The sequence below is a fragment of the Protomyctophum parallelum genome, assembly GCF_964188405.1.
Source record: "Protomyctophum parallelum genome assembly, chromosome: 5".
NCBI lineage: Eukaryota > Metazoa > Chordata > Actinopteri > Myctophiformes > Myctophidae > Protomyctophum > Protomyctophum parallelum.
In genome coordinates this window covers 44,038,551-44,064,122 of record NC_139702.1, presented here as the reverse complement: position 1 = coordinate 44,064,122, position 25,572 = coordinate 44,038,551, and the positions used below count along the sequence as shown (strand labels likewise).

Below are 25,572 nucleotides of genomic sequence, written 5' to 3'. Positions count from 1 at the left end.
CTCTTGCATATCCCATTGTCCGCTCCAGTTATATTCAGATAGTTTCGGAGGGGAATTCGTCACTATAGTCTTTGTCCTCTGTAGTTATGTTCAGATGTTATAGCTAAACTGAATGGTGATTAATTCAAAGTTATTAGTGGTAAAGTTATTTTGACTATTCATTTGTTTTACCTGGGGTAGTACCTGCAGTGACAGGTAGGGATGTTGTATGGACTATAGGTGAAGTTGCATTGACTGGTGATGAAGTTGCAATGACTGGTGTTGAAGTTATATTGGGTCGTGGTGACGTTGCATTTTGTCGTGGTGAAGTTGCATTGTGTCGTGGTGAAGTTGCATTAACTGGTGGTGAAGTTGCATTGTGTCGTGGCGAAGTTTGAATGACTGGTGGTGAAGTTGCATTGCCTGATGGAAATGTTACATTACATTGTGAAGTTATGATTACCAGTGTTTCTTACTTTTCTAAAGTTATAATAATAAAGATTGTGCACATCCCCTTGTCTGCTTCAGTTATATTCGGATTTTATAGCTAAACGGAGTACTGATTAATTCAAAGCAATTAGTGGTAAAGTTAATTAGACTAATTAGGGTTTGTTTGTGTTACCTGGACTAGTAGCTGCAGTGACTGGTGGGGATGTTGTATGGACTATAGGTGAAGTTACAATGACTGGTGTTGAAGTTATATTGGGTCGTGGTGATGTTGTATTTTGTCGCGGTGAAGTTGCATTAACTGGTGGTGAAGTTGCATTGTGTTGTGGCGAAGTTTGAATGACTGGTGGTGAAGTTGCATTACCTGTTGGAAAGGTTACATTCAATTGTGAAGTCATGATTACCGGTGTTTCTTATTTCTAAAGTTATAATAATAAAGATTATGATTGAATTAGACTTTTCAACACATTATGGGGGAATTTGTCACTGTAGTCTTTGTCCTCTGTAGTTATATTCAGATATTATAGCTAAACTGAATGGTGATTCATTTAAAGTTATTAGTGGTAAAGTTATTTTGACTATTCATTTGTTTTACCTGGGGTAGTACCTGCAGTGACAGGTAGGGATGTTGTATGGACTATAGGTGAAGTTGCATTGACTGGGGATGAAGTTGCAATGACTGGTGTTGAAGTTATATTGGGTCGTGGTGACGTTGCATTTTGTCGTGGTGAAGTTGCATTGTGTCGTGGTGAAGTTGCATTAACTGGTGGTGAAGTTGTATTGTGTCGTGGCGAAGTTTGAATGACTGGTGGTGAAGTTGCATTGCCTGATGGAAATGTTACATTACATTGTGAAGTTATGATTACCAGTGTTTCTTACTTTTCTAAGGTTGTATTAATAAAGATTATAATTGTGCACATCCCCTTGTCTGCTCCAGTTATATTCATTCATTTTATAGCTAAACTGAGCACTGATTCATTCAAAGAAATTAGTGGTAAAGTTAATTAGGGTTTGTTTGTGTTACCTGGACTAGTAGCAGCAGTGACTGGTGGGGATGTTGTATGGACTATAGGTGAAGTTACAATGACTGGTGTTGAAGTTATATTGGGTCGTCGTGGTGATGTTGTATTTTGTCCCGGTGAAGTTGCATTAACTGGTGGTGAAGTTGCATTGTGTCGTGGCGAAGTTTGAATGACTGGTGGTGAAGTTGCATTACCTGTTGGAAAGGTTACATTCAATTGTGAAGTCATGATTACCGGTGTTTCTTATATTTCTAAAGTTATAATCATAAAGGTTATAATTGAATGTTCTTTTTCAACACATAGTCGGAGTGGAATTTGTCACTAGTCTCTGTAGTTATATTCAGATATTATAGCTAAACTGAATGATGATTAATTCAGAGTTATTAGTTGTAAAGTTATTTTGACTATTAATTTGTTATACCTGGGGTAGTACCTGCAGTGACAGGTAGGGATGTTGTATGCACTATAGGTGAAGTTGCATTGACTGGTGGTGATGTTACAGTGACTGGTGTTGAAGTCATTTTGGGTCGTGGTGACGTTGCATTTTGTCGTGGTGAAGTTGCATTGTGTCGTGGTGAAGTTGCATTAACTGGTGGTGAAGTTGCATTGTGTCGTGGCGAAGTTTGAATGACTGGTGGTGATGTTGCATTGCCTGATGGAAATGTTACATTACATTGTGAAGTTATGATTACCAGTGTTTCTTACTTTTCTAAAGTTATAATAATAAAGATTGTGCACATCCCCTTGTCTGCTTCAGTTATATTCGGATTTTATAGCTAAACGGAGTACTGATTAATTCAAAGCAATTAGTGGTAAAGTTAATTAGACTAATTAGGGTTTGTTTGTGTTACCTGGACTAGTAGCTGCAGTGACTGGTGGGGATGTTGTATGGACTATAGGTGAAGTTACAATGACTGGTATTGAAGTTATATTGGGTCGTGGTGATGTTGTATTTTGTCGCGGTGAAGTTGCATTAACTGGTGGTGAAGTTGCATTGTGTTGTGGTGAAGTTTGAATGACTGGTGGTGAAGTTGCATTACCTGTTGGAAAGGTTACATTCAATTGTGAAGTCATGATTACCGGTGTTTCATATTTCTAAAGTTATAATAATAAAGATTATGATTGAATTAGCCTTTTCAACACATTATGGGGGAATTTGTCACTGTAGTCTTTGTCCTCTGTAGTCATATTCAGATATTATAGCTAAACTGAATGGTGATTCATTTAAAGTTATTAGTGGTAAAGTTATTTTGACTATTCATTTGTTTTACCTGGGGTAGTACCTGCAGTGACAGGTAGGGATGTTGTATGGACTATAGGTGAAGTTGCATTGACTGGGGATGAAGTTGCAATGACTGGTGTTGAAGTTATATTGGGTCGTGGTGACGTTGCATTTTGTCGTGGTGAAGTTGCATTGTGTCGTGGTGAAGTTGCATTAACTGGTGGTGAAGTTGTATTGTGTCGTGGCGAACTTTGAATGACTGGTGGTGAAGTTGCATTGCCTGATGGAAATGTTACATTACATTGTGAAGTTATGATTACCAGTGTTTCTTACTTTTCTAAGGTTGTATTAATAAAGATTATAATTGTGCACATCCCCTTGTCTGCTCCAGTTATATTCATTCATTTTATAGCTAAACTGAGCACTGATTCATTCAAAGAAATTAGTGGTAAAGTTAATTAGGGTTTGTTTGTGTTACCTGGACTAGTAGCAGCAGTGACTGGTGGGGATGTTGTATGGACTATAGGTGAAGTTGCATTGACTGGTGGTGATGTTACAGTGACTGGTGTTGAAGTCATTTTGGGTCGTGGTGACGTTGCATTAACTGGTGGTGAAGTCGCATTGTGTCGTGGCGAAGTTTGAATGACTGGTGGTGAAGTTGCATTACCTGTTGGAAAGGTTACATTCAATTGTGAAGTCATGATTACCGGTGTTTCTTATATTTCTAAAGTTATAATCATAAAGGTTATAATTGAATGTTCTTTTTCAACACATAGTCGGAGTGGAATTTGTCACTAGTCTCTGTAGTTATATTCAGATATTATAGCTAAACTGAATGATGATTAATTCAGAGTTATTAGTTGTAAAGTTATTTTGACTATTCATTTGTTATACCTGGGGTAGTACCTGCAGTGACAGGTAGGGATGTTGTATGCACTATAGGTGAAGTTGCATTGACTGGTGGTGATGTTACAGTGACTGGTGTTGAAGTCATTTTGGGTCGTGGTGACGTTGCATTTTGTCGTGGTGAAGTTGCATTGTGTCGTGGTGAAGTTGCATTAACTGGTGGTGAAGTTGCATTGTGTCGTGGCGAAGTTTGAATGACTGGTGGTGAAGTTGCATTGCCTGATGGAAATGTTACATTACATTGTGAAGTTATGATTACCAGTGTTTCTTACTTTTCTAAAGTTATAATAATAAAGATTGTGCACATCCCCTTGTCTGCTTCAGTTATATTCGGATTTTATAGCTAAACGGAGTACTGATTAATTCAAAGCAATTAGTGGTAAAGTTAATTAGACTAATTAGGGTTTGTTTGTGTTACCTGGACTAGTAGCTGCAGTGACTGGTGGGGATGTTGTATGGACTATAGGTGAAGTTACAATGACTGGTATTGAAGTTATATTGGGTCGTGGTGATGTTGTATTTTGTCGCGGTGAAGTTGCATTAACTGGTGGTGAAGTTGCATTGTGTCGTGGTGAAGTTTGAATGACTGGTGGTGAAGTTGCATTACCTGTTGGAAAGGTTACATTCAATTGTGAAGTCATGATTACCGGTGTTTCTTATTTCTAAAGTTATAATAATAAAGATTATGATTGGATTAGCCTTTTCAACACATTATGGGGGAATTTGTCACTGTAGTCTTTGTCCTCTGTAGTTATATTCAGATATTATAGCTAAACTGAATGGTGATTCATTTAAAGTTATTAGTGGTAAAGTTATTTTGACTATTCATTTGTTTTACCTGGGGTAGTACCTGCAGTGACAGGTAGGGATGTTGTATGGACTATAGGTGAAGTTGCATTGACTGGGGATGAAGTTGCAATGACTGGTGTTGAAGTTATATTGGGTCGTGGTGACGTTGCATTTTGTCGTGGTGAAGTTGCATTGTGTCGTGGTGAAGTTGCATTAACTGGTGGTGAAGTTGTATTGTGTCGTGGCGAAGTTTGAATGACTGGTGGTGAAGTTGCATTGCCTGATGGAAATGTTACATTACATTGTGAAGTTATGATTACCAGTGTTTCTTACTTTTCTAAGGTTGTATTAATAAATATTATAATTGTGCACATCCCCTTGTCTGCTCCAGTTATATTCATTCATTTTATAGCTAAACTGAGCACTGATTCATTCAAAGAAATTAGTGGTAAAGTTAATTAGGGTTTGTTTGTGTTACCTGGACTAGTAGCAGCAGTGACTGGTGGGGATGTTGTATGGACTATAGGTGAAGTTGCATTGACTGGTGGTGATGTTACAGTGACTGGTGTTGAAGTCATTTTGGGTCGTGGTGACGTTGCATTAACTGGTGGTGAAGTCGCATTGTGTCGTGGCGAAGTTTGAATGACTGGTGGTGAAGTTGCATTACCTGTTGGAAAGGTTACATTCAATTGTGAAGTCATGATTACCGGTGTTTCTTATATTTCTAAAGTTATAATCATAAAGGTTATAATTGAATGTTCTTTTTCAACACATAGTCGGAGTGGAATTTGTCACTAGTCTCTGTAGTTATATTCAGATATTATAGCTAAACTGAATGATGATTAATTCAGAGTTATTAGTTGTAAAGTTATTTTGACTATTAATTTGTTATACCTGGGGTAGTACCTGCAGTGACAGGTAGGGATGTTGTATGCACTATAGGTGAAGTTGCATTGACTGGTGGTGATGTTACAGTGACTGGTGTTGAAGTCATTTTGGGTCGTGGTGACGTTGCATTTTGTCGTGGTGAAGTTGCATTGTGTCGTGGTGAAGTTGCATTAACTGGTGGTGAAGTTGCATTGTGTCGTGGCGAAGTTTGAATGACTGGTGGTGAAGTTGCATTGCCTGATGGAAATGTTACATTACATTGTGAAGTTAGGATTACCAGTGTTTCTTACTTTTCTAAAGTTATAATAATAAAGATTGTGCACATCCCCTTGTCTGCTTCAGTTATATTCGGATTTTATAGCTAAACGGAGTACTGATTAATTCAAAGCAATTAGTGGTAAAGTTAATTAGACTAATTAGGGTTTGTTTGTGTTACCTGGACTAGTAGCTGCAGTGACTGGTGGGGATGTTGTATGGACTATAGGTGAAGTTACAATGACTGGTATTGAAGTTATATTGGGTCGTGGTGATGTTGTATTTTGTCGCGGTGAAGTTGCATTAACTGGTGGTGAAGTTGCATTGTGTTGTGGTGAAGTTTGAATGACTGGTGGTTTAGTTGCATTACCTGTTGGAAAGGTTACATTCAATTGTGAAGTCATGATTACCGGTGTTTCTTATTTCTAAAGTTATAATAATAAAGATTATGATTGAATTAGCCTTTTCAACACATTATGGGGGAATTTGTCACTGTAGTCTTTGTCCTCTGTAGTTATATTCAGATATTATAGCTAAACTGAATGGTGATTCATTTAAAGTTATTAGTGGTAAAGTTATTTTGACTATTCATTTGTTTTACCTGGGGTAGTACCTGCAGTGACAGGTAGGGATGTTGTATGGACTATAGGTGAAGTTGCATTGACTGGGGATGAAGTTGCAATGACTGGTGTTGAAGTTATATTGGGTCGTGGTGACGTTGCATTTTGTCGTGGTGAAGTTGTATTTTGTCGCGGTGAAGTTGCATTAACTGGTGGTGAAGTTGCATTGTGTTGTGGTGAAGTTTGAATGACTGGTGGTGAAGTTGCATTACCTGTTGGAAAGGTTACATTCAATTGTGAAGTCATGATTACCGGTGTTTCTTATTTCTAAAGTTATAATAATAAAGATTATGATTGGATTAGCCTTTTCAACACATTATGGGGGAATTTGTCACTGTAGTCTTTGTCCTCTGTAGTTATATTCAGATATTATAGCTAAACTGAATGGTGATTCATTTAAAGTTATTAGTGGTAAAGTTATTTTGACTATTCATTTGTTTTACCTGGGGTAGTACCTGCAGTGACAGGTAGGGATGTTGTATGGACTATAGGTGAAGTTGCATTGACTGGGGATGAAGTTGCAATGACTGGTGTTGAAGTTATATTGGGTCGTGGTGACGTTGCATTTTGTCGTGGTGAAGTTGCATTGTGTCGTGGTGAAGTTGCATTAACTGGTGGTGAAGTTGTATTGTGTCGTGGCGAAGTTTGAATGACTGGTGGTGAAGTTGCATTGCCTGATGGAAATGTTACATTACATTGTGAAGTTATGATTACCAGTGTTTCTTACTTTTCTAAGGTTGTATTAATAAATATTATAATTGTGCACATCCCCTTGTCTGCTCCAGTTATATTCATTCATTTTATAGCTAAACTGAGCACTGATTCATTCAAAGAAATTAGTGGTAAAGTTAATTAGGGTTTGTTTGTGTTACCTGGACTAGTAGCAGCAGTGACTGGTGGGGATGTTGTATGGACTATAGGTGAAGTTGCATTGACTGGTGGTGATGTTACAGTGACTGGTGTTGAAGTCATTTTGGGTCGTGGTGACGTTGCATTAACTGGTGGTGAAGTCGCATTGTGTCGTGGCGAAGTTTGAATGACTGGTGGTGAAGTTGCATTACCTGTTGGAAAGGTTACATTAAATTGTGAAGTCATGATTACCGGTGTTTCTTATATTTCTAAAGTTATAATCATAAAGGTTATAATTGAATGTTCTTTTTCAACACATAGTCGGAGTGGAATTTGTCACTAGTCTCTGTAGTTATATTCAGATATTATAGCTAAACTGAATGATGATTAATTCAGAGTTATTAGTTGTAAAGTTATTTTGACTATTAATTTGTTATACCTGGGGTAGTACCTGCAGTGACAGGTAGGGATGTTGTATGCACTATAGGTGAAGTTGCATTGACTGGTGGTGATGTTACAGTGACTGGTGTTGAAGTCATTTTGGGTCGTGGTGACGTTGCATTTTGTCGTGGTGAAGTTGCATTGTGTCGTGGTGAAGTTGCATTAACTGGTGGTGAAGTTGCATTGTGTCGTGGCGAAGTTTGAATGACTGGTGGTGAAGTTGCATTGCCTGATGGAAATGTTACATTACATTGTGAAGTTAGGATTACCAGTGTTTCTTACTTTTCTAAAGTTATAATAATAAAGATTGTGCACATCCCCTTGTCTGCTTCAGTTATATTCGGATTTTATAGCTAAACGGAGTACTGATTAATTCAAAGCAATTAGTGGTAAAGTTAATTAGACTAATTAGGGTTTGTTTGTGTTACCTGGACTAGTAGCTGCAGTGACTGGTGGGGATGTTGTATGGACTATAGGTGAAGTTACAATGACTGGTATTGAAGTTATATTGGGTCGTGGTGATGTTGTATTTTGTCGCGGTGAAGTTGCATTAACTGGTGGTGAAGTTGCATTGTGTTGTGGTGAAGTTTGAATGACTGGTGGTGAAGTTGCATTACCTGTTGGAAAGGTTACATTCAATTGTGAAGTCATGATTACCGGTGTTTCTTATTTCTAAAGTTATAATAATAAAGATTATGATTGAATTAGCCTTTTCAACACATTATGGGGGAATTTGTCACTGTAGTCTTTGTCCTCTGTAGTTATATTCAGATATTATAGCTAAACTGAATGGTGATTCATTTAAAGTTATTAGTGGTAAAGTTATTTTGACTATTCATTTGTTTTACCTGGGGTAGTACCTGCAGTGACAGGTAGGGATGTTGTATGGACTATAGGTGAAGTTGCATTGACTGGGGATGAAGTTGCAATGACTGGTGTTGAAGTTATATTGGGTCGTGGTGACGTTGCATTTTGTCGTGGTGAAGTTGCATTGTGTCGTGGTGAAGTTGCATTAACTGGTGGTGAAGTTGTATTGTGTCGTGGCGAAGTTTGAATGACTGGTGGTGAAGTTGCATTGCCTGATGGAAATGTTACATTACATTGTGAAGTTATGATTACCAGTGTTTCTTACTTTTCTAAGGTTGTATTAATAAAGATTATAATTGTGCACATCCCCTTGTCTGCTCCAGTTATATTCATTCATTTTATAGCTAAACTGAGCACTGATTCATTCAAAGAAATTAGTGGTAAAGTTAATTAGGGTTTGTTTGTGTTACCTGGACTAGTAGCAGCAGTGACTGGTGGGGATGTTGTATGGACTATAGGTGAAGTTGCATTGACTGGTGGTGATGTTACAGTGACTGGTGTTGAAGTCATTTTGGGTCGTGGTGACGTTGCATTAACTGGTGGTGAAGTCGCATTGTGCCGTGGCGAAGTTTGAATGACTGGTGGTGAAGTTGCATTACCTGTTGGAAAGGTTACATTAAATTGTGAAGTCATGATTACCGGTGTTTCTTATATTTCTAAAGTTATAATCATAAAGGTTATAATTGAATGTTCTTTTTCAACACATAGTCGGAGTGGAATTTGTCACTAGTCTCTGTAGTTATATTCAGATATTATAGCTAAACTGAATGATGATTAATTCAGAGTTATTAGTTGTAAAGTTATTTTGACTATTAATTTGTTATACCTGGGGTAGTACCTGCAGTGACAGGTAGGGATGTTGTATGCACTATAGGTGAAGTTGCATTGACTGGTGGTGATGTTACAGTGACTGGTGTTGAAGTCATTTTGGGTCGTGGTGACGTTGCATTTTGTCGTGGTGAAGTTGCATTGTGTCGTGGTGAAGTTGCATTAACTGGTGGTGAAGTTGCATTGTGTCGTGGCGAAGTTTGAATGACTGGTGGTGAAGTTGCATTGCCTGATGGAAATGTTACATTACATTGTGAAGTTAGGATTACCAGTGTTTCTTACTTTTCTAAAGTTATAATAATAAAGATTGTGCACATCCCCTTGTCTGCTTCAGTTATATTCGGATTTTATAGCTAAACGGAGTACTGATTAATTCAAAGCAATTAGTGGTAAAGTTAATTAGACTAATTAGGGTTTGTTTGTGTTACCTGGACTAGTAGCTGCAGTGACTGGTGGGGATGTTGTATGGACTATAGGTGAAGTTACAATGACTGGTATTGAAGTTATATTGGGTCGTGGTGATGTTGTATTTTGTCGCGGTGAAGTTGCATTAACTGGTGGTGAAGTTGCATTGTGTTGTGGTGAAGTTTGAATGACTGGTGGTGAAGTTGCATTACCTGTTGGAAAGGTTACATTCAATTGTGAAGTCATGATTACCGGTGTTTCTTATTTCTAAAGTTATAATAATAAAGATTATGATTGAATTAGCCTTTTCAACACATTATGGGGGAATTTGTCACTGTAGTCTTTGTCCTCTGTAGTTATATTCAGATATTATAGCTAAACTGAATGGTGATTCATTTAAAGTTATTAGTGGTAAAGTTATTTTGACTATTCATTTGTTTTACCTGGGGTAGTACCTGCAGTGACAGGTAGGGATGTTGTATGGACTATAGGTGAAGTTGCATTGACTGGGGATGAAGTTGCAATGACTGGTGTTGAAGTTATATTGGGTCGTGGTGACGTTGCATTTTGTCGTGGTGAAGTTGCATTGTGTCGTGGTGAAGTTGCATTAACTGGTGGTGAAGTTGTATTGTGTCGTGGCGAAGTTTGAATGACTGGTGGTGAAGTTGCATTGCCTGATGGAAATGTTACATTACATTGTGAAGTTATGATTACCAGTGTTTCTTACTTTTCTAAGGTTGTATTAATAAAGATTATAATTGTGCACATCCCCTTGTCTGCTCCAGTTATATTCATTCATTTTATAGCTAAACTGAGCACTGATTAATTCAAAGAAATTAGTGGTAAAGTTAATTAGGGTTTGTTTGTGTTACCTGGACTAGTAGCAGCAGTGACTGGTGGGGATGTTGTATGGACTATAGGTGAAGTTGCATTGACTGGTGGTGATGTTACAGTGACTGGTGTTGAAGTCATTTTGGGTCGTGGTGACGTTGCATTAACTGGTGGTGAAGTCGCATTGTGTCGTGGCGAAGTTTGAATGACTGGTGGTGAAGTTGCATTACCTGTTGGAAAGGTTACATTCAATTGTGAAGTCATGATAACCGGTGTTTCTTATATTTCTAAAGTTATAATCATAAAGGTTATAATTGAATGTTCTTTTTCAACACATAGTCGGAGTGGAATTTGTCACTAGTCTCTGTAGTTATATTCAGATATTATAGCTAAACTGAATGATGATTAATTCAGAGTTATTAGTTGTAAAGTTATTTTGACTATTCATTTGTTATACCTGGGGTAGTACCTGCAGTGACAGGTAGGGATGTTGTATGCACTATAGGTGAAGTTGCATTGACTGGTGGTGATGTTACAGTGACTGGTGTTGAAGTCATTTTGGGTCGTGGTGACGTTGCATTAACTGGTGGTGAAGTCGCATTGTGTCGTGGCGAAGTTTGAATGACTGGTGGTGATGTTGCATTACCTGATGGAAAGGTTACATTCAATTGTGAAGTTATTATTACCGGTGATTCTGATATTAGTTATAATCAATAATAATGTAATGTGCTTCTTCAACACATTATAATCATAGGGGTATGTCACTGTACTCTTGCATATCCCTTTGTCCACTCCAGTTAATTCATTAGATGTTTTATACATTGGAAGTACAGTTTAAATTTGCTTTGATGAAATTGTACCTGCTGGTGAATCTGTGGTGATTGTTGTTAAAGGTGCTGCTGTAGTGGGTGCTTGAGTTGGCGGCAAAACCACTGTAAAAAATAAAACTTTCATATCAATATCAATGCAGGCCATGATATATAATTAATAACAAGGGAAAAAAAACACCATTAAACAGGTCATTAAAGAGCCACACTGTGAGCTATTATCGGTTGAGTCGACAATTCTTACCCGTGGCAACAATAGTTGACGTGTCCACAGGAAGGGAGAAATTAGAGCTGGATGCAGCCTCAACAAAAGTACTAGCCACAGAAGAGGCATCTGGTATAGTTGCATTTTCCTCTTGGTTGAATATTAATTCAGCCTCCACATTTACTGATCCTGAGCTGTAAAAGTGATTCATTATTATTAATTATAACATTTATGTTATAATTAATACCAAATGTTATGGTACATTAAAGGTACAAATCAATGATACGTTAATATTTATGTACTAAAAACATATATACTTAATACAGTATAACTCCATTGGTGCATACCTGAAGCCGGTTATAACAGTGCGATTGAAATTAGAAAACTTTGCCTTATAGACGTTGTCCATCTGTAAACAGAAATTCAGTCATTGAAATTATTACAGAAATAATTACACAGGAACTGTAAAATAATACTTAGTATCCCACCAAGTTCATTTCATGGTTCAAGATTAATAGATTTACATTTGATTAATTAATAACAATGTTCTAGAGAACATTTTGAAAGGTGGAGGCAGTCATTTGTTAAAAATCTTTTAATTTTAACTTGTTTAGTTATTTGGTAATTTTACAATGAAAGCAAAACATTTCCATAAAGTATGGTTCTTTTTAATCATCATAATTATACATTTGCCAGAGATCAATATAATAGTAATATGCATGATAGGAGGAATCGCTGAAGTTATGGAGAATGTATTGGTAGGTGTTGGATCATCATAATGGTACTTACCGCTGAAGCTACTTTGGTTGCTAAGTTCTGGAATGCGACTGAGGATGTGTTTTCAAGGTCTTTTGTGAAGTTTTGCGTTATTTTGAATTCTAACACGACCTTTGGCATTGCTGGTGGTGCTGTTGTAGCTACATATGAAGCACAATGGGTAGAAACAGTTAGTTACAGTTAAATTGAGTTATTATAGCTGAACAGTAAATTATATGTTCAAAGTGATTAGCAGTGAAGTTCTTTTCACTAATAGTGCAGATGTTTAACCTGGGATAGTAGCTGCAGTGACAGGTAGGCGTGTTGTATGGACAATAGGTGAAGTTGCAGTGACTCGTGGTGAAGTTGCAATGACTGGCAGTGAAGTTGCAGTTACTCGTGGTGAAGTTGCAATGACTGGCAGTGACGTTGCATTGTGTCGTGGTGAAGTCGGAATGACTGGAGGTGAAGTTGTATTACCTAATGGAAAGGATAGATCACATTGTTAAGATATGACTACTTGTGTTTCTTATATTGCTGAAGTTATTATACTAAAGATAATTTAATGTACTTTTAGTTGAGGTGATGTTGCTTTACCTGATGGAAAGTTTACATGAAATTGTGAAGTTATGATTACCGGTGTTTCTTATATTTCTAAAGTTATAATAATAAACACATTATAATCATAGGGGTATGACACTGTACTCTTGCATATCCCATTGTCCGCTCCAGTTATATTCAGATAGTTTCGGAGGGGAATTCGTCACTATAGTCTTTGTCCTCTGTAGTTATGTTCAGATGTTATAGCTAAACTGAATGGTGATTAATTCAAAGTTATTAGTGGTAAAGATATTTTGACTATTCATTTGTTTTACCTGGGGTAGTACCTGCAGTGACAGGTAGGGATGTTGTATGGACTATAGGTGAAGTTGCATTGACTGGTGATGAAGTTGCAATGACTGGTGTTGAAGTTATATTGGGTCGTGGTGATGTTGCATTTTGTCGTGGTGAAGTTGCATTAACTGGTGGTGAAGTTGCATTGTGTCGTGGCGAAGTTTTAATAACTGTTGGTGAAGTTGCATTTCCTGTTGGAAAGGTTACAATTGTGAAGTCATGTTTACCGGTGTTTCTTAGTTATATTAATAAAAGGTTATAATGGAATGTTCTTTTTCAACACATTATAGTCGGAGTGGAAGTGTCTTTGTCCTGTAGTTATATTCAGATATTATAGCTAAACTGAATGGTGATTAATTCAAAGTTATTAGCTGTAAAGTTATTTTGACTATTCATTTGTTAGTGTATACCTGGGGTTGTACCTGCAGTGACAGGTAGGGATGTTGCATGCACTATAGGTGAAGTTGCATTGACTGGTGATGAAGTTACAGTGACTGGTGTTGAAGTTATATTGGGTCGTGGTGACGTTGCATTAACTGAAGCTGAAGTTGCATTGTGTCGTGGCGAAGTTTGAATGACTGGTGGTGAAGTTGCATTACCTGATGGAAAGGTTACATTCAATTGTGAAGTCATGATTACAGGTGATTCTTATATTTCTAATGTTATAATAATAAAGATTATGATTGAATTAGCCTTTTCAACACAATAGTCGGAGGGGAATTTGTCACTATAGTCATTGTCCTCTGTAGTTATATTCAGATATTATAGCTAAACTGAATGGTGATTAATTTAAAGTTATTAGTGGTAAAGTTATTTTGACTATTCATTTGTTTTACCTGGGGTAGTACCTGCAGTGACAGGTAGGGATGTTGTATGGACTATAGGTGAAGTTGCATTGACTGGTGATGAAGTTGCAATGACTGGTGTTGAAGTTATATTGGGTCGTGGTGACGTTGCATTTTGTCGTGGTGAAGTTGCATTGTGTCGTGGTGAAGTTGCATTAACTGGTGGTGAAGTTGCATTGTGTCGTGGCGAAGTTTGAATGACTGGTGGTGAAGTTGCATTGCCTGATGGAAATGTTACATTACATTGTGAAGTTATGATTACCAGTGTTTCTTACTTTTCTAAAGTTATAATAATAAAGATTGTGCACATCCCCTTGTCTGCTTCAGTTATATTCGGATTTTATAGCTAAACTGAGTACTGATTAATTCAAAGCAATTAGTGGTAAAGTTAATTAGACTAATTAGGGTTTGTTTGTGTTACCTGGACTAGTAGCTGCAGTGACTGGTGGGGATGTTGTATGGACTATAGGTGAAGTTACAATGACTGGTGTTGAAGTTATATTGGGTCGTGGTGATGTTGTATTTTGTCGCGGTGAAGTTGCATTAACTGGTGGTGAAGTTGCATTGTGTTGTGGCGAAGTTTGAATGACTGGTGGTGAAGTTGCATTACCTGTTGGAAAGGTTACATTCAATTGTGAAGTCATGATTACCGGTGTTTCTTATTTCTAAAGTTATAATAATAAAGATTATGATTGAATTAGCCTTTTAAACACATTATGGGGGAATTTGTCACTGTAGTCTTTGTCCTCTGTAGTTATATTCAGATATTATAGCTAAACTGAATGGTGATTCATTTAAAGTTATTAGTGGTAAAGTTATTTTGACTATTCATTTGTTTTACCTGGGGTAGTACCTGCAGTGACAGGTAGGGATGTTGTATGGACTATAGGTGAAGTTGCATTGACTGGGGATGAAGTTGCAATGACTGGTGTTGAAGTTATATTGGGTCGTGGTGACGTTGCATTTTGTCGTGGTGAAGTTGCATTGTGTCGTGGTGAAGTTGCATTAACTGGTGGTGAAGTTGTATTGTGTCGTGGCGAAGTTTGAATGACTGGTGGTGAAGTTGCATTGCCTGATGGAAATGTTACATTACATTGTGAAGTTATGATTACCAGTGTTTCTTACTTTTCTAAGGTTGTATTAATAAAGATTATAATTGTGCACATCCCCTTGTCTGCTCCAGTTATATTCATTCATTTTATAGCTAAACTGAGCACTGATTCATTCAAAGAAATTAGTGGTAAAGTTAATTAGGGTTTGTTTGTGTTACCTGGACTAGTAGCAGCAGTGACTGGTGGGGATGTTGTATGGACTATAGGTGAAGTTACAATGACTGGTGTTGAAGTTATATTGGGTCGTCGTGGTGATGTTGTATTTTGTCCCGGTGAAGTTGCATTAACTGGTGGTGAAGTTGCATTGTGTCGTGGCGAAGTTTGAATGACTGGTGGTGAAGTTGCATTACCTGTTGGAAAGGTTACATTCAATTGTGAAGTCATGATTACCGGTGTTTCTTATATTTCTAAAGTTATAATCATAAAGGTTATAATTGAATGTTCTTTTTCAACACATAGTCGGAGTGGAATTTGTCACTAGTCTCTGTAGTTATATTCAGATATTATAGCTAAACTGAATGATGATTAATTCAGAGTTATTAGTTGTAAAGTTATTTTGACTATTCATTTGTTATACCTGGGGTAGTACCTGCAGTGACAGGTAGGGATGTTGTATGCACTATAGGTGAAGTTGCATTGACTGGTGGTGATGTTACAGTGACTGGTGTTGAAGTCATTTTGGGTCGTGGTGACGTTGCATTAACTGGTGGTGAAGTCGCATTGTGTCGTGGCGAAGTTTGAATGACTGGTGGTGATGTTGCATTACCTGATGGAAAGGTTACATTCAATTGTGAAGTTATTATTACCGGTGATTCTGATATTAGTTATAATCAATAATAATTGAATGTGCTTTTTCAACACATTATAATCATAGGGGTATGTCACTGTACTTATTTCTAAAGTTATAATAATAAAGATTATGATTTAATTAGCCTTTTAAACACATTATGGGGGAATTTGTCACTGTAGTCTTTGTCCTATGTAGTTATATTCAGATATTATAGCTAAACTGAATGGTGATTCATTTAAAGTTATTAGTGGTAAAGTTATTTTGACTATTCATTTGTTATACCTGGGGTAGTACCTGCAGTGACAGGTAGGGATGTTGTATGGACTATAGGTGAAGTTGCATTGACTGGGGATGAAGTTGCAATGACTGGTGTTGGAGTTATATTGGGTCGTGGTGACGTTGCATTTTGTCGTGGTGAAGTTGCATTGTGTCGTGGTGAAGTTGCATTAACTGGTGGTGAAGTTGTATTGTGTCGTGGCGAAGTTTGAATGACTGGTGGTGAAGTTGCATTGCCTGATGGAAATGTTACATTACATTGTGAAGTTATGATTACCAGTGTTTCTTACTTTTCTAAGGTTGTATTAATAAAGATTATAATTGTGCACATCCCCTTGTCTGCTCCAGTTATATTCATTCATTTTATAGCTAAACTGAGCACTGATTCATTCAAAGAAATTAGTGGTAAAGTTAATTAGGGTTTGTTTGTGTTACCTGGACTAGTAGCAGCAGTGACTGGTGGGGATGTTGTATTGGGTCGTTGTGGTGATGTTGTATTTTGTCCCGGTGAAGTTGCATTAACTGGTGGTGAAGTTGCATTGTGTCGTGGCGAAGTTTGAATGACTGGTGGTGAAGTTGCATTACCTGTTGGAAAGGTTACATTCAATTGTGAAGTCATGATTACCGGTGTTTCTTATATTTCTAAAGTTATAATCATAAAGGTTATAATTGAATGTTCTTTTTCAACACATAGTCGGAGTGGAATTTGTCACTAGTCTCTGTAGTTATATTCAGATATTATAGCTAAACTGAATGATGATTAATTCAGAGTTATTAGTTGTAAAGTTATTTTGACTATTCATTTGTTATACCTGGGGTAGTACCTGCAGTGACAGGTAGGGATGTTGTATGCACTATAGGTGAAGTTGCATTGACTGGTGGTGATGTTACAGTGACTGGTGTTGAAGTCATTTTGGGTCGTGGTGACGTTGCATTAACTGGTGGTGAAGTCGCATTGTGTCGTGGCGAAGTTTGAATGACTGGTGGTGATGTTGCATTACCTGATGGAAAGGTTACATTCAATTGTGAAGTTATTATTACCGGTGATTCTGATATTAGTTATAATCAATAATAATTGAATGTGCTTTTTCAACACATTATAATCATAGGGGTATGTCACTGTACTTATTTCTAAAGTTATAATTATAAAGATTATGATTGAATTAGCCTTTTAAACACATTATGGGGGAATTTGTCACTGTAGTCTTTGTCCTCTGTAGTTATATTCAGATATTATAGCTAAACTGAATGGTGATTCATTTAAAGTTATTAGTGGTAAAGTTATTTTGACTATTCATTTGTTTTACCTGGGGTAGTACCTGCAGTGACAGGTAGGGATGTTGTATGGACTATAGGTGAAGTTGCATTGACTGGGGATGAAGTTGCAATGACTGGTGTTGAAGTTATATTGGGTCGTAGTGACGTTGCATTTTGTCGTGGTGAAGTTGCATTGTGTCGTGGTGAAGTTGCATTAACTGGTGGTGAAGTTGTATTGTGTCGTGGCGAAGTTTGAATGACTGGTGGTGAAGTTGCATTGCCTGATGGAAATGTTACATTACATTGTGAAGTTATGATTACCAGTGTTTCTTACTTTTCTAAGGTTGTATTAATAAAGATTATAATTGTGTACATCCCCTTGTCTGCTCCAGTTATATTCATTCATTTTATAGCTAAACTGAGCACTGATTCATTCAAAGAAATTAGTGGTAAAGTTAATTAGGGTTTGTTTGTGTTACCTGGACTAGTAGCAGCAGTGACTGGTGGGGATGTTGTATTGGGTCGTTGTGGTGATGTTGTATTTTGTCCCGGTGAAGTTGCATTAACTGGTGGTGAAGTTGCATTGTGTCGTGGCGAAGTTTGAATGACTGGTGGTGAAGTTGCATTACCTGTTGGAAAGGTTACATTCAATTGTGAAGTCATGATTACCGGTGTTTCTTATATTTCTAAAGTTATAATCATAAAGGTTATAATTGAATGTTCTTTTTCAACACATAGTCGGAGTGGAATTTGTCACTAGTCTCTGTAGTTATATTCAGATATTATAGCTAAACTGAATGATGATTAATTCAGAGTTATTAGTTGTAAAGTTATTTTGACTATTCATTTGTTATACCTGGGGTAGTACCTGCAGTGACTGGTAGGGATGTTGTATGCACTATAGGTGAAGTTGCATTGACTGGTGGTGATGTTACAGTGACTGGTGTTGAAGTCATTTTGGGTCGTGGTGACGTTGCATTAACTGGTGGTGAAGTCGCATTGTGTCGTGGCGAAGTTTGAATGACTGGTGGTGAAGTTGCATTACCTGTTGGAAAGGTTACATTCAATTGTGAAGTCATGTTTACCGTTGTTTCTTATATTTCTAAAGTTATATTATAAAAGGTTATAATGGAATGTTCTTTTTCAAGACATTATAGTCGGAGTGGAATTGTCTTTGTCCTGTAGTTATATTCAGATATTATAGCTAAACTGAATGGTGATTAATTCAAAGTTATTAGCTGTAAAGTAATTTTGACTATTCATTTGTTAGTGTATACCTGGGGTACGACCTGCAGTGACAGGTAGGGATGTTGTATGCACTATAGGTGAAGTTGCATTGACTGGTGATGAAGTTACAGTGACTGGTGTTGAAGTTATATTGGGTCGTGGTGACGTTGTATTAACTGAAGCTGAAGTTGCATTGTGTCGTAGTGAAGTTGCATTAACTGGTGGTGAGGTTGCATTGTGTTGTGGTGAAGTTGGGATGACTGGAGGTGAAGTTGCATTACCTGTTGGAAAGGTTACATTCAATTGTGAAGTCATGATTACCGGTGATTCTTATATTTCTAAAGTTATAATAATAAAGATTATAATTGAATGTGTGTTTTCAACACATTATAGTAAAAGGCGTATTTGTATTTCACTCTTGCATATCGTTTTATCAATTCCAGTTATATTCAGATATTATAGGTAAACTGAGTAGTGTTTCATTCCAAGTAATTAGTGGTAAAGTTAATTTGACTAATGGTTTGTTTGTTTGTTTTACCTGGACTAGTAGCTGCAGTGACTGGTGGGGATGTTGTATGGACTATAGGTGAAGTTACAATGACTGGTGTTGAAGTTATATTGGGTCGTGGTGATGTTGTATTTTGTTGTGGTGAAGTTGCATTAACTGGTGGTGAAGTTGCATTGTGTCTTGGCGAAGTTTGAGTGACTGGTGGTGAAGTTGCATTGCCTGATGGAAAGGTTACATTACATTGTGAAGTTATGATTACCAGTGTTGTTATCTTTATAAAGATAATTGTAATAATAAAGATTATAAAGTAATGTTCTTTTTCAACACATTTATATTATGTCTCACTGTACTCTTGTATATTGTCTGCTCCAGTTACAGTATGTTCAGATATTAAACTGAGTACTGATTCATTATTCAATGCCATTATTAGTGGTAAAGTTATTTTGACTAATGTGTAAGTTGTTTTACCTGGGCTAGTAGTTGCAGTGACTGGTGGGGATGTATGGACTATAGGTGAAGTTGCATTGACTGGTGGTGAAGTTGCATTGACTGGTGGTGAAGTTGCAATGACTGATGGTGAAGTTGCATTGTGCCGTGGTGAAGTTGCATCATCTGATGGAAAGGTTACGTTAAATTGTGAAGTTATGATTACCTTTGTTTGTTATTTCTAAAGTCATAATAATAGAGATTATGATTGAATTAGCCTTTTCAACATATTATAGTCGGAGGGGAATTCGTCACTATAGTATTTGTCCTCTGTAGTTATATTCAGATGTTATAGCTAAACTGAATGGTGATTAATTCAAAGTTATTAGTGGAAAGTTATTTTGACTATTCATTTTTTTTACCTGTGGTAGAACCTGCAGTGACAGGTAGGGATGTTGTATGCAGCACTATAGGTGAAGTTGCATTGACTGGTGATGAAGTTGCAATGACTGGCGTTGAACTTATATTGGGCCGTGGTGACGTTGCATTAACTGATGCTGAAGTTGCATTGTGTCGTGGTGAAGTTGCAGTAACTTGTGGTGAAGTTGCATTGTGTCGTGGCGAAGTTTGAATGACTGGTGGTGAAGTTGCATTACCTGATGGAAAGGTTACATTCAATTGTGAAGTCATGATTACAGGTGTTTCTTATATTTCTAAAGTTATAAAATTAAAGGATGTAATTGAATGTTCTTTTTCAACACATAGTCAGAGTGGAGTTTGTCACTAGTCTTTGTCCTCTGTAGTTAAATTCAGATATTATAGCTAAACTGAATGTTGATTAATTCAAAGTTATTAGCTGTAAAGTAATTTAATTTTGACTATTCATTTGCTATACCTGTGGTAGTACCTGCAGTGACAGGTAGGGATGTTGTATGCACTATAGGTGAAGTTGCATTGACTGGTGGTGAAGTTACAGTGACTGGTGTTGAAGTTATATTGGGTCGTGGTGATGTTGCATTTTGTCGTGGTGAAGTTGCATTGTGTCGTGGTGAAGTTGCAGTAACTGGTGGTGAAGTTGAATTGTGTCGTGGCGAAGTTTGAATGACTGGTGGTGATGTTGCTTTACCTGATAGAAAGGTTACAATAAATTGTGAAGTTATGATTACCGGTGTTTCTTATATTTTAAGTTATAATGATAAGATTATAATTGAATGTGCTTTTTCAATACATTATAATAATATGGGCATTTGTCACTGTACTCTTGCATATCCCTTTGTCTGCTCCAGTTATATTCAGATATTATAGCTAAACTGAGTCCGTAATCATTCAATGATATTTGTAGTGGTAAAGTTCTTTTGACTAATGTTTCATGTGTTTTACCTGGGCTAGTAGCTGCAGTGACAGGTGGGGATGTATGGACTATAGGTGAAGTTGCATTGTGTTGTGACGAAGTTTGAATAACTGGTGGTGAAGTTGCATTGCCTGATGGAAAGGTTACATTACATGGTGAAGTTATGATTACTGGTGTTTCTCACCTTTATAAAGTTATATTAATAAAGATTATAAATCTGCATATCCCCTTGTCTGCTCCGGTTATATTCAGATATCATAGCTAAACGGAGTACTGATTCATTCAAAGCAATTAGTGGTAAAGTTAATTAGACTAATTAGGGTTTGTTTGTGTTACCTGGACTAGTAGCTGCAGTGACTGGTGGGGATGTTGTATGGACTATAGGTGAAGTTACAATGACTGGTGTTGAAACTATATTGGGTCGTGGTGATGTTGTATTTTGTCGTGGTGAAGAAGTTGCATTGACTGGTGCTGAAGTTGCACTGTGTTGTGGCGAAGTTTGAATGACTGGTGGTGAAGTTGCATTACCTGATGGAAAGGTTCAATTGTGAAGTCATGATTACCGGTGTTTCTTATATTTCTAAAGTTATAAAATTAAAGGATATAATTGAATGTTCTTTTTCAACACATTATAATCATAGGGGCATTTTTCACTCTAGTATTTGTCCTATGTAGTTATATTCAGATATTATAGCTTAACTGAATGGTGATTAATTCAAAGTTATTAGTGGTAAAGTTATTTTTGTTATGTTGATTTGTTTTACCTGGGGTAGTACCTGCAGTGACAGGTAAAGATGTTGTATGGACGATCGGTGAAGTTGCATTGTGTCGTGGTGAAGTTGGAATGACTGGAGGTGAAGTTGTATTACCTAATGGAAAGGTTAGATCACATTGTTAAGATATGTGTCTGAAGTTATTATACTAAAGATTATAATTGAATGTGCTTTTTCCAACAATTATAGTCATAGTGGCATTTGTCACTGTACTATTCCCTTTGTCCGCCCCAGCTATAAATTGTGCAAGGGTACAGTGACAAATACCCCCACAAATAAAAAGCACTTTAATGATCATATTATGCAAATATCACTACAGTATGTCATATCATATAGCTAAACTGAGTAGTGATTCATAATTAGTGGGTAAAGTTATTTTGACTAATGGTTCATTTGTTTTACCTGAGCCAGTAGCTGGAGTGACTGGTAGGGATGTTGTACGCACTACAGGTGATGTTTCATTGACTGGCACTGTACTTGCGTTTCCTGGTGCTGTCGTTGCATTGATTCTAACGTTAACAGTCGTAACATTAGCAGTGATGTTAATGCTAACAGCCACTGTAATATTTGTTAAAGCGACCGCTGTTGTGGTTGAGTTTACTGGTGCTATAGTTGCATTTGGATTGAGTGGTGGTGAAGTTGCATTGACTGGGTCTGGTGTCCCATTGCCTGGTGGGGAAGTTCCATTACCTGGTGGAAAATGTACATTAAACATTACGATTAATATTGCACACTATGAAACCATTACTGCTTATTGTAGTTAACTTTCTAACACTTGGCAAAATAGTCAGTATCTGACTTGTATTACCTATTGTAATAAACCTATTGTTCAGCTAGTATGGCTACATGTTATAGCTAGTAATGTATGTACAAACCAATCATTGAGTCTTAGCTCCCAGTAATAGTGGGAGGGTTCATACAAGAAAACAACATTCAACCAACCCAAAATTGGAATGATATATGGAGGGGTCTATGTAGAGAACACCTTCACTCAAAGTCAAAGTCACACGTTAGTCACACACGTTACCGCAGTGAAATTTGTTCTCCGCATTTGACCCATCTCTTGGAGCGGTGAGCCGCAGCGTGCGCCGCAATCGGGAATCATTAGTTGATTTGACCCCCAATCCAACCCATTGATGCTGAGTGCCAAGCAGGGAGGCATTGGGTCCCCTTTATACAGTCTTTGGCATGACCCGGCCGGCCTCCCAGTTTCATGGCGGACAGTGTAACCTCAAGGCCACTGTGGCACTTTCACTCATGTGCCTAAAATGGCAAAAGTCTCACCATACTTTGTATAAATGCTATTTTTCAGTTTCCAATCCTTTCTACATGGCTGCTACACACAATTTAACAGACGTTTCTAGGCAATCCAGCCCTGTAGTTAGGGAAAGTTAGTGAAATGTGCAGCAAATCTGCAAAAATAAATGCTTACCACTAGGCTTTCTTCACAAAGTGTTCATAATGGTGTCTACTCTCAACTATCAATTTGTTCCAAGCCAACTCCCTTGTGAACCTTTGTGACAGCTGCTGAAACTTTGGGTAACAATCTATACTTGCCCAAAATGTACGTGCCCAAATGTGCTGACCTCATTTGTGATGACGGCAATATAGACGGTTTTTATCAGAAGGAGTATTTTTCGTGCAAAACTAATGCTTGTAATGGATTCAGAATCATGAAAACCCCCTAGTTTGACATGTCACATGCTACTTCAACTTTCAACTTTCAACAGCTGTCACAAAGTTTCCCAAGGGAGTTGAGTTGGAACAAATTGATATGTGATAGTAGACACCTTTATGAACACATTTGTGAAGAAAGCTAGTGGTAAGCTTTTTTTGTGTTGCAGATTTGCCACACATTTCGTTAACTTTCCCTAACTACTGGTTAGACAGCAGACAGCTGCCTTCACATAACTGGAGGCCGTACCTGCCGTGTTCACCTTACGTGCCCACCACCACCCAACCCCCTCAACACACACACACACACACACACACGCACACACACACACACACACACACACGCACGCACACGCACACGCACACACACACACACACACACACACACACACAGTATTGACTTAAAACTCAACAAGTGATTTGTAATGAAGTTGCAATGAATCTTTCGTTAATCTTTTAACCTGTTCTATATGTAGGTCTGATTTGCGCATTGCCAATACCATGACATTCCCATTGTCTGGATCTGGATGTCATGTCGGTCCATATAGTAGAGTAGTCTATATACTGTATATATAGCCTGCCCTATATATGGAAGGAAATGTTGAATCAGGTTCCTAACGCCAGGGCTCCACTGGGTGCGTTGCGTCACGCGTGCGTGCGTCAAAAAACGAACCGGTTCAATTTTATGGTGACGGAGACGCGACGCAACGCGGGCAGTGGAGCCACCCTCCATTGATTAAAAGGGCACATTCCCGACGCTGACGGAGACGCGACGCAGACGCACCCAGTGGAGCCCTGGTGTTAGGTTAATGCAATGCCTGTGTATTGCCACTAATGTGTTCAGAAACATTGTTTGGTGCCATTGTAGAGAGTAGCACCCTCTAATGAAGCTATAGAAGATCTGGAGATAACAACCAAGCATGGCAGCCCATTCATTTCAATTACATACTGTATCGTGTCATGTCATATAATGAATCATAGCCGTAGCTGTCTGGCAAATTGATTGACAGGTGGATACAATATCAGGAAAGTGTTGGGTAATGGTTAGTACCTGATGATGACATTGAGGTATAATGTAGTTTAATTAACTTGAAATGTCACATTTACAGGTGCAGTATTTGCATTGACTGGTGCTTTTTGTGTGTAGGATATTGATTTTGTTATGGTTGCAATTCCTACTGGGAGAGAGATGTTGCATTCATTGTTGAAGTTTGACTAGCAATTGATCTAGTTAGTGGAAGTAAATATTAATTTGAATTGGGTAATTGTAATTAGTGGTATTAAATTAAGTCGACATATGTAATATTGGGCTTCGTTGGTGATAGTAAACTCATGAGTTACATGTTTTTTTACCTGGTGATGTAGCCGACTTGACTGATGATGTAGTTGCATTGAGTGCTGTTGTAGTTGCATTGACTGGGGATGTAGTGGCATTAACTGGTGAAGTTGTGTTTACTGGTACTGTAGTTGCATGTATGGGTTGGGTTGTTACATTGAGTGTTGCTGTAGTTGAATGCACTGGTGCTGTAGTTGCATTAACTGGTGTTGTTGCCTTTACTGTTGATGTAGTTGCACTGGCTGGTGATGTAGTTGCATTTACTGGTGCTGCGGCTGTGCTGACCGCTGATGTTATCTGTACTGGTTTTATAGTTGCATTGACAGGCGCTGTGGTTGCAGTTACGCGGGTTGTTGCATTTACTGATGATGTGGTTACATTTGATGCTGTTGCGTCATTCATTATTGTTGATGGAACAGTAATACCTCCTGGTGAATTTGTATTGATAGTTAAAGGTGCTGCCGTGGTGGCTGCTTGAGTTGGTTGCAAAACCTCTGTAAAAGTAAAACTTTGATATCAGTACTTGTTCAAGCAATAATATACTAACCTATATAATTAACTTTTCACAAGAAATTGTAAATGCTGTTATACATTAAAAAGGAACTGCATGCCTGAGGCTTTATGTGTTGAATCAACAATTCTTACCAGTGGCAACAATAGATGATGTGTTCACAGGAAGGGAGAAATTAGAGCTGGATGCAGCCTGCACAAGAGTATCAGCCACAGAAGAGGCATCTGGTGCTGCATTCCCTTGGTTGAATATTAATTCAGCCTCTACCTTAATTGATCCTGCACTATAAAAGTAATGTTGAAATGTATTATTATTATTATTATTATTATTATTATTACTTAATTCACTGCATTCATAATACGTTGTGTTATGTATGATTGCTTTATGAATGTATGAATTATGTTAATCCAATAATAAAGCATGTATTAGTAGTAGCCTACAGTAACAACTATTGG

The 25,572-nt window shown here is 37.6% G+C and overlaps 2 protein-coding genes across 2 annotated transcripts in view; both read right to left on the bottom strand.

Moving 5' to 3' along the window:
* LOC310858691 (uncharacterized protein) overlaps positions 1-19,583 on the bottom strand; it is a 55,095-nt gene extending 35,512 nt beyond the window's left edge. The window contains exon 1 of the mRNA XM_083764918.1: positions 19,515-19,583. The gene's annotated coding sequence lies outside the window, so the exon portion shown is untranslated. The remainder of the gene's footprint in view (positions 1-19,514) is intronic.
* LOC310859162 (uncharacterized protein) lies at positions 1,005-12,293 on the bottom strand (the record flags this gene model as incomplete). The annotated part of the gene is made up of 6 exons (XM_083765561.1): positions 12,171-12,293; positions 11,729-11,790; positions 11,421-11,575; positions 11,210-11,281; positions 1,451-1,642; positions 1,005-1,252 (listed from the first exon to the last, which is right to left on the bottom strand). The coding sequence occupies exons 1-6, from the start codon at positions 12,276-12,278 to the stop codon at positions 1,005-1,007; spliced, it is 837 nt and encodes a 278-aa protein (XP_083621687.1). The 5' UTR covers positions 12,279-12,293.
* Positions 19,584-25,572: the final 5,989 nt, after the last annotated feature.